A 9,599-nucleotide genomic window follows, 5' to 3' on the forward strand; every position below is an offset into this window, starting at 1 on the left:
AGCAAGGCAACTCGTTCAGCCAAAATGACCATAACTTTTTTTTCTTAGTAAAAGAGCTTCTGTAATGTCATTTGTGTTCCGAACAGTAGGGCTGTCTATATCTGGGATCTGTTTTCGACCGATTTGGCGGACAGAGAAAGACAGGCAGAGAGACAGACAGTAAGACAGACAGACAGACAGACGGACGGACGGACAGACAGACAGATAGACAGATAGACAGATAGATAGATAGATAGACAGATAGACAGATAGAATACAGTAAAAGTAGCAGATAGACAGATAGACTACAGTAAAAGTAATAAATCCTTAAAATAGGCAAAAATATTGAATATCAGATAAACTAAAGCACACTTTAAAATGTCATGGTAATATTTACTTTTCGATAAATGATTTGTCATGTCTGTTCCATAAATTTATTATTTTAAAAATAGCTGTTTAATTCACAGTAAGTCTGGATAGTCATTGAGTATTATGCTGTGATTGCGCATTTTCCCACAGTACCCGAACGCAGCAAAAAACCTGGTGACCGAGGAGAGAATCTGAAGGGAGCTGCTCCGCATCATTCCACATCGTTGGTGGAGACAAGGTGTACAATATCGGTCGTTCCGACGTGATAGAGTAAACTCACAGAGACGGCGGCGTTGTGATAATGCTGTCACACCCCGAAAATGTTTGTATTTCTTAGGCAATGGGCGTTATATATGTGTATAACGGTATTAAAAACATGCCTAGCTACGCGAGTCGAGCTGGTTTTGCGTTAGCATCACGCCGTATGTTTTCTTAGTGGTGTTTAGCTTAGCATAGGTTAGCTAAAGCTAATGCTAAGTAAGCCAACATTAGCCGGCCAGTTGGCTGCTGTCATAATTTAAACGTCAACTTATAATATTTCCTAACGATAGACGATGTCTTTGTTGCTTTTGTAGAAGTAAGAAAAAAGTGTTTGAAGGAAACGTTGAATATTGGCTGGGTAGCTCCTGATTGTGTTGTTTTGTTTTTTTACTTGACAGCTCCGTGTCAGCGGAGATATGGAGACGCCGGGCAGGACAGTAACCACCCAGGACGCCCTGGACTTCACCGTGGAAAACGTAGAGAAGGTGAGTTTTTATAGTCTCTTTAGCCTGTCTGCATAAAACATGCATAAAAACATAGATTGTTTAAAACATAAGAAATATATTTTAATACCTCATTCATTCATATGTTGTATACCTCGACTGCATGTGTGTAAGTCTGTGCAGACGCCGCTGATTATTTACTTTCCACAGGGAGAGTTGTGTGTTTAATATATTTGAATTTCATGTAAAATGTAAATATGTTATTAATGTCATTTGCATATTCTTTCAAAATATTGCGCTGTCTAGAGCGCCGATACCAAAACAAATTGAGAAAGCGGTCCCTTCTTACATTTATTTTTACATTTTCATTTGTATATTAATGGGGGAAAAAACAACTATATAAAATCCACATGTCATGATTGGTTCGATTTTCCATGTCTGTATTTAGGAATGTCGTGTCGGTGGGGCTTATTTGTTCCGATTGAATTGGCCTGTGCGTGTGTTGTTTGCTGCCTGTTTGTCAGTGTTGACTGCTGCTGCCAGGTTGCAGTGATGAATCTCCCTGCTGGGTGGCCATTGACTCGGATAAGAGCATATGGGTGGGGGAACAATGGAGAGGCTGTTGAGGCAGAGGAAGGTGCTCCTTGGAAGGAGCTGGGCTGATCTGACGGGATAGATTGGAGGAAGGAGGGGTTGGGTGCAACAAGGTTGATGTCTGTTATGTCAGATATTGTGAGACAGGTTTGAGCATTCCTGTAGAAAAGAAGTCATGGATGGATAACAGTAATTGTAGTTTAATAAATTAAGGAAAAATTAAGGAAAAATAATTTAAATATATATATATTTAATATTGTGTTTTCTTATTTATATGTAATAAATGTGTGACATGTGTACACTAACCTATTGGGAAGGTTTAAGATGGAAGCAAATTATCTTGGATACCAGAAAGTGAAGCTTACCTAAATGTGTGTTGTGTTGTTGTTCTAAAATGTACTGTGCATCACTGACTAATATCTAAATGATAGATTTTCCTGAGGAGTATGTGCAGTTTTGTAACTATAGTATATTCAAAACAAGATGGAATATCATTCTTTTGGAATGCGTTTTAAACAGCGTTTGTCTGTTGCAGAGGATTGACTTGGTTTATTCTGATTTTCTGTGGCACTACCTGCTTAGATTCTGAAATTGTTATGCCAAACAGCCGTATCTACAGGAAAGTGGTCACAGTGTTCGTGAAGAAGGAGAAAAAGTCCTAATAAAGAGAAAGTTATGTTACGAGAGCAGGACAGAAGTGTCACAAAATGACGAATAATTCCCTTTCAATCTTGGCTGGGGTGGAGATTATGGTTCCTGTCCCAGTGTTTGTGTGTGCTAACTGAGAAGGCCCTTGTTATTTTCTTCTGTCTATAAAACAAAGCACGCCATTGTAGGTATTTTTGTGTGTGTTTAACAAAGAGCTTTTTATACTGACTTACAATTTTTGTAATTAGCTTCAGTAATGCACAGGCACAAATAATCACCATGCAAGTAAATGTTCCCTGTGCTGCTAAAATAAGTGCTGGATTTTGTCAGTTTGTCTTTTTTCTTTAAACAAGAAATCTTCTCTGCAATTCTTGGTATTGCACGGCTTATTAATGTCAATTATTTTCGTTCTTAGTCAGCTCTGTTCACATACTGCACATGGTTGATTGAAGGTTTTGGCCTCTAATTGGTATCTACACTTTGAAAAGGCACATTATTTGAAGCTTTATATATATATATATATATACATACATATATACATACACTGTATGTATATATATGCATATATATATATATCATCAATCAAATATCACATTGTAAGAACTAAGGTTTGCTTCTTATTGAAATTTGATTTGCAGATTAAAGGAGCATTAAATGTTTTTCTCTGTATATTTGTGTAAAAATGAAATTGATGCACAGACGTCAAATGTGTTTCCGTTACATCCTTTGTTTTAATAAATAATTATGATGAGAACTTTATTTATGTTAGCATTTAAATGTCGCCTGTTCATAAATGCAGAATGTGGTCTAAAGTGCTTTTCTTTTTGCGGAGGAAAAAAAAAGCTTACGTTTTGATACAAAAATTTTTTTTTTCTAATGCGAAGAAATTGTATCCTTGTGGACAACATTGGCATCCCTGAGATATCTTGGCTGTCTATTGAAACGCTTAGATGCTCATTTACGCTGTTGTTATTTTTTAATCCCCTAACTACTCATATTCAACGTCACATCCCTTTGAATTTGGATTACGATGCTGGTTTTTGGACCACGTGTATTGCTACACTAACCTTGAGTGTGATGCTGGAAAGAACAGATGGTGTGGGAACAAACAACTTATGGCGGTTATGTGTTGTTAGAGTACCTCCTGTTGATGATAACATTTTAAATGGGGTTTGTGGCTTGACGTGTGTTTATGACTAATAGTTTCAGACGGCAGGTGTCGGAGTATTAGCCCCTTTGATATGCTTCAATTTTGTAGTATGGTCATGTGGTATAGTATGGTGAATTGTGTTTCCGTCACTCAGGACTCACCATAAGGCTTAGATGGTTTCTCATGAAGCAGCATTTGTTACAACTTGGAAAAACGTTAGAGAAGGCAAATGATCCTTGGCAGCGTCAAGTGTTACCTTCCTCAAGAGTAGTCTATTTTCACACACAGTCGAATGAGTCAGAGCTCCTCCGAGTGCTTGTTTAATGTATTAGCCATCACAACAGGTGACTCCAGTTTGGTGTAATTGTTTCTAATGGACAGAGGTCTATAAAAGGTTTGTTATGTGCTTTGATAATCAACAATAAATAGAAATGCGTTCTGAGACCCATTTATCACCGGGTTAAATATTTTAAGCTCTGGCAAACGTTCACAGAAAATCTAAAAAATTAATTTACCTTTATATGTTTTTGTTTTGTGGGGATTTTTTTCAATTGCTTTGACGCATCAAATTGGTTAAAGCACAGAGATCTAAAATTAGAGAACTGTGTGCTGCTGCACGTCCTCCTCACACAGGTAGGAGAATGTCAGCCAACTTTGCAAAGTCAGTTCACTGACTCACTGCCAACCTGTGTTTACGGTTTCTTATTTGAGAATAAACCTAGGTAATTCAGTTAAGGGCATTGCTGGCACGTTGGCGATAGCTGATAGTGTGACTTATTTATGACAAATTGATTAATTAATCAACTGAAAAATATCCGTGATGGCAAACTAATGGTTTTGAGTGCGCTTAAAAAAAAGTCATGTTTTAGGCTTTTTGTTCAATTTGTTTTCCCAAACAAGGTATCAGAAATGATATAAATTAATATTAGGATTATAACAAATGTCAGATATTTAAACTCTTTGAATTAAACAAAATATATATAACATTGTCTTAGACCACTGTGGTGCACACAGTGGGTTGTCTTCGGTGCCTGAAAAATAGTTAATCTGCGCCTTTATTAGTCAGCTAGGACTTTATTATTGAACGGATATACTTTTACATTACCTTTTAAAGTATTCCCTTTCCAATTAAAGTCTGTAAAAGGTCCAGGTTATTGATTGGTAAAAAATTATAGACACTAACTGCCACTGAACACTGCATCTATCTATACGACAATTTGTACCGTCCAGTTCAGCTGACGAGGTTGTTGGACTTTTTCTTTTTTTTTTTTTGAATTGATACGCATTCCGATGGTTTTCAGTGCATTCCACGTCCCTCTATCGTAGCATTCACTCTGGAGTTAAGTACTTGAAATTCATGGAATGAAGAGAAGGGAAGAATGGTTTTCAAAATACAACAATAACAGAGTGAATCTGAAGGTTGAATGAGGTGAAGATGGTAAAAATGAAAGAGGAGTTGGAGTAGAGGAAATCAGACTTTTTAGTGCGATAGTGTTTCTGCGGTGTAGCTTGTCAGACAGTTGTGCTGTCTGCCGGCAGTTTTAGTTCACTGAGCATCCACACACACACACACACACGCGCGTGTGAGACGGTATTTTATGCAAACCTCTCCTGTTGCCCTAGTCGGATTAGTGTCATCTGTTTAATTAATGCCAACACTTTTTAATATTCTCGTCTTGCATTGACATTTAATTTCCCCACCTTGACTTTTCTCCTTGCAGCTTCTTTTGCACTCAAGTACTCAAATTACTTACCACTGTACTCCAGAGAGTGCTATTTTCAGGTCATTGCTTTTCCCTTTGTCCAGGTTAAGTGCAGTAAACTGCTGGTTCTGCTGCTAACCAGTTCCTAATATAACCCCCCACCCCCAAATATAAGGTGAAAGGACTGTTTTGACGATGCATTGCCAAGTTGTTAAACGATTCACATCTTTATGTTTCTGTTGATTTTTTTAATTGTTTTTTAATCTTTTCTTACAGGCCCTCCACCAGTTATACTACGATCCAAATATAGAAAACAAGAATCTGGCCCAGAAATGGCTAATGCAGGCACAGGTTTCGCCTCAGGCTTGGCAGTTTTGCTGGGTCCTGCTGAGTCCAGATAAGGTACAGTGCACACAATGTGCAATTCCTAGATGGATATAATCCTGTTTGATCTAAATACTTAAATTTAAAATCTAAAAATATAATCCTACCGTATTTTCCGGACTATAAATCGCTCTGGAATATAAGTCGCACAAACCAATAAAATGCATAACGAAGAAGAAAAAAAGATATATAAGAAGCTAGGGAGTACAAGTTGCACCAGCCAGGTAGAGTGCCCTTCTGCATGTAAAGCAGAAGGGTGAAAAAAGTGACTGATTTATAGTCTGGAAAATACGGTAGCATCAACATAGAACCAGAAATGGTTCTATGTTTAAATGTATCTTAATCAAATCATTTCCCATCCTTTCTGTCATCTCCTACAGGTGCCAGAGATCCAGTATTTTGGTGCTAGCGCCCTTCACACCAAGATCTCCCGCTACTGGTCTGACATCCCCACAGATCAGTATGAGTCTCTGAAGACCCAACTGTTCTCTCAGATAGCCTGCTTCTCCTCCGGCTCCAAGATGGTGCTCACCCGCCTGTGTGTGGCTCTGGCCTCTCTGGCCCTGAACACAATGCCTGAGGCTTGGCCAGACGCTGTGGCAGAGATGGTGCGGGTGTTCCAGGAAGAGGGGGGAGGAGTGGATGCTCGGGCACGCTGCCTAGCTCTGCTGGAGCTGCTCACTGTCCTGCCCGAAGAGTTCCAGACCAGCCGCCTGCCGCAGTACAGAAGAACACAGGTATCTCTTGGGACAACAGCATTTCTGAGCGGGCTGAATCCTCTGATTTCAGAACATAGCAGAAACTGCTCTGCTTTATTCATAGTTTTTTGTTCATATGCTGGTCACTTCATGTTCATCACAGAATCTATGCACTATAATTATCTATGTAAGATACCTACCGGGGTGTAAGAAAAAATATCAATACACTCGTTTCACAATACCAATAGCACAGTATTGATATTTTATGTAATATATTGCTGTGCCAATAGAGTATTACAATATATTGTATTGTTGCTCCTGTAGCGTGATACCACGTGTTTTCAGCAATACACACCCCTAATTCCTACAGTATATATATATATATATAAATATATATATATACACGTGTATATACGTATATATTTATATATATACACGTATATATACGTATATATATACATATACGTATATATACGTGTATATATATACACATATATACGTATATATATATATATTTATATATATATAGTACATGATCAGGTCTACTTCAGCCTTTGTCTGTGCGTATAGTATAAACATAGTTATTAATTCAGGCATTCAATCATATACCTAAACAATAATTTGTGTTGTGTTATTTAATTTATTACATACATACATTTGTGGTATGTAAAAAAACCACGTGAGATAAATGTAAGACAGCGTCATGTTTTCATTGTATGAAAAGTTTAATTTAGTCAGCTGTTAACTGACATGTGTATTTTGCCATTTAACTGGCATTTTCCTTAATTTAACAATTCGATTGTCATTTTCCGTCCCATGCCATCACCGTCTATCTCCAAGGTTCGAGGTGCCCTTGGTCGGGAGTGGGTCGTAGTGTATCCCTTACTGCAGCAGCTGTTACAGCGGACAGACACTCCTGGGGCGGTAAAAGCTCGCGTTCACCGCTGCCTCTCATCCTGGGTGCTGCTGGACGTGTCCCTCAGTGACAGTGAAGGCCTGGTCCATGACTGCTTCAGTGCACTGCCCGACCCGGAGCTCTTCGACACGGCCGTAGAAGCTATTGTTAACGCCATCTCACAACCTGACTCCCAAAGGTAAAATTTAAAATGTGGTCACTTTTACAGTACACGTGTATGAATGTTGGTGCTGAAGTGTACATGGACGTTTTTGATAGTCTGTTTTTCCAATGTGGTGGTCCAGTCTTGCTCCCTGCAGCTTCCTTATTGGTCAAAGAACTTGTTGCACTCACTCGCTCCTTGAGCTTGTCACATAGAAATTATAGAAATCATGCAAAATATACTATTATTATTTTGGTACTTGTGTATGGCACCATGAAAAAAACATTTTTTTTTACATTTCATTTTCTTTTATTCGTGAGCAAATGCATGCGGCATGTACAGTATATGCATTTTTGATACAATAGAGTTGAGTTTTTCAGAGGTGAATGCAACTACTTTAATGACTAGGTTCGGTTACTGTCCCTAGTAGTGGTACTACTTCTTTATGGTATGTTCAGTTTAGTTCAAAGGGTATCCACTGTGTCCTGATTGAAGTATACTGGCCTTTGCAGAAATAAAGCAAGGAAAGGAGTATAGAAAAACCTTAAGCAGCCTGTCATGTCGATGTAAAAATCGCATTCAGTGGAAGAGTGCGAGTGGAGAAGGCAGTTTACAAAAACATCCATTAGCTGCTTGCAGAACACACAGAGAGGCCACTGAAAGGCCATTAGGGAAGGAAGGAGGGATTGATACAGGGCAAGTTGATAGCCACAGGGAAGACATCGGCATTACTCAGTTGGCTGGTGTTTCTATGGTTACAGAGCTGGGGAGCAATGTCATCATGCCCTGGCTGATTCAGATGTGGCAGGCACCCATTACCCCTCCACCCCCCACCCTCAAGAGAGGGGGAAGGAGGGTGGGGTGACGTGTCAACACAAAAAGGGAGTGCTGCTGCAGGTGTGAAAGTGTGCAGGAATAAAGGACACCCTCCTCTTTACCCTTTCACTGCTCTGTAGACGTCTCCTCTTAGAAGTGATTTTAATCACCGATCATATGTCATTAATCAAATAGACAGTTGGGAGACGGTTGATGGCAGAGTGGTGACGTGTGGAGAGCTTACTTCCCCTCAGGAAGTGTTGTCTGGATTGGCACCTTCTAAATGGTGTGTACGTTCCCTCATATCCTTCCCCCAGTCTGTTCTTAGTGTCACTCGTGCTCTGAGCTGATCACAGATCCTTGTCATCTGCGCATTTCTCGGCGTGGCTTCGTTAGAGTCTCCCAAAAGTCTCGACTCCCTCATTAGTGCCGTCTCGAGAGACACGTGTAGCACCGTGCGATTCATGGAGCGTACGCTTGCGAAGATCTGTCGGGTTGGAGACTGTTTTCGTCTTGAAGCTAAAGGTTAATATAATCTTTGAGATATCTGTTGTTTACTCTGGAAGCAGTCATGTCCCACCATTTTTCTGTTTCTATTTTTGATTTTTTTTTAATCTGTTTTTTTTCTGTCTCTCTGAGCTCCTCATTTCCCCTTTCTCTCTTTCTCTTGGTCAGTACAAATCCCTCCTCCCTGTCTCCTGTCCTTTCCCTATGTTCGAACACATTACGGTCAGCTCATTTGGGGGGATGCTATTGGTCCAGCTGCATCCTGTTGCCAGGCAACCAATTTCCCCTGTCTCGGAGTGTTGCAGTAATTGCAGAGGGGATCAGATGGGTGGGGGGTGGGAGATGAAGGGGTAAGAGGGACATTGAGAGAATGGATGGGGAGAAAGGGGGAAGAGACAGAAGGAAGGTAGCACTGAGCAGTAAAAGGTGGAGTAAAAACAGCCAGACCGTCTCAGAGGAACCAACAAAATGTCAGGGGGAACATGTTTACATCCAGTTTGCCTTTAAATCACATCCTTTGCAACAAAAGTCTGTCGTTCTGGAGCTGAGAGTCCATGACCTGCATCTGCAAAGCGGCTTGTTAAAAATGAATGATCTTCTAGGAGCATTAGTGTTGTCAGAGTTGGTCACTTTCTGTGTTGTTGTGCCACAGTCCCTTCCATAGCTTTTCGCAAGGGAGGAAGGCCATTAAACACACAGAGGTACAGAGTCATACACATCCCACACCTCTGTCTACAGTGGAGGCTAAATTAACTTGAGCTGCATGGTGTGGGGGCCAGACGGGAGGAGGGAGCCCTAATAAAACTGAATTGTACATTTGGCTTACCAGCTCCAAAGAGCTCCTGAGGGAAATTACTATAGTAAATGCTTCCCAGGACTCTGGTAGGAGAGCAGACCGTAGGATCCTTTTTTTTTTTTGTAGCCACAGTTTGTTGTTTTTTTAATTTTGATATTTCATTGGACAAAAATAGAACAAAGTTTACATGGAG

At 39.9% G+C, this 9,599-nt stretch overlaps 2 protein-coding genes across 3 annotated transcripts in view; both read left to right on the plus strand.

Moving 5' to 3' along the window:
* The window catches only part of LOC103399996 (methyl-CpG-binding domain protein 3-like), an 844,757-nt gene that overhangs the window by 773,667 nt on the left and 61,491 nt on the right, over positions 1 to 9,599 (plus strand). The gene's annotated exons all lie outside the window — the stretch shown is intronic.
* Positions 334 to 9,599, plus strand: part of ipo13b (importin 13b) — a 25,475-nt gene continuing 16,209 nt past the window's right edge. Inside the window, exons 1-5 of one of the 2 annotated variants that reach the window (XM_025066254.1) lie at positions 334 to 586; positions 1,008 to 1,094; positions 5,424 to 5,549; positions 5,912 to 6,268; positions 7,070 to 7,323. In XM_025066254.1, coding sequence (XP_024922022.1) covers positions 1,026 to 1,094; positions 5,424 to 5,549; positions 5,912 to 6,268; positions 7,070 to 7,323 — 806 coding nt within the window. In that variant the 5' untranslated portion in view covers positions 334 to 586; positions 1,008 to 1,025. Of the gene's footprint in view, positions 671 to 1,007; positions 1,095 to 5,423; positions 5,550 to 5,911; positions 6,269 to 7,069; positions 7,324 to 9,599 lie in introns of both variants that reach the window. The other variant, XM_025066252.1, reaches the window with a different exon arrangement.

This window comes from Cynoglossus semilaevis, chromosome 2 (assembly GCF_000523025.1).
Source record: "Cynoglossus semilaevis isolate Cse_v1.0 chromosome 2, Cse_v1.0, whole genome shotgun sequence".
In the NCBI taxonomy this organism is placed as follows: Eukaryota; Metazoa; Chordata; class Actinopteri; order Pleuronectiformes; family Cynoglossidae; genus Cynoglossus; species Cynoglossus semilaevis.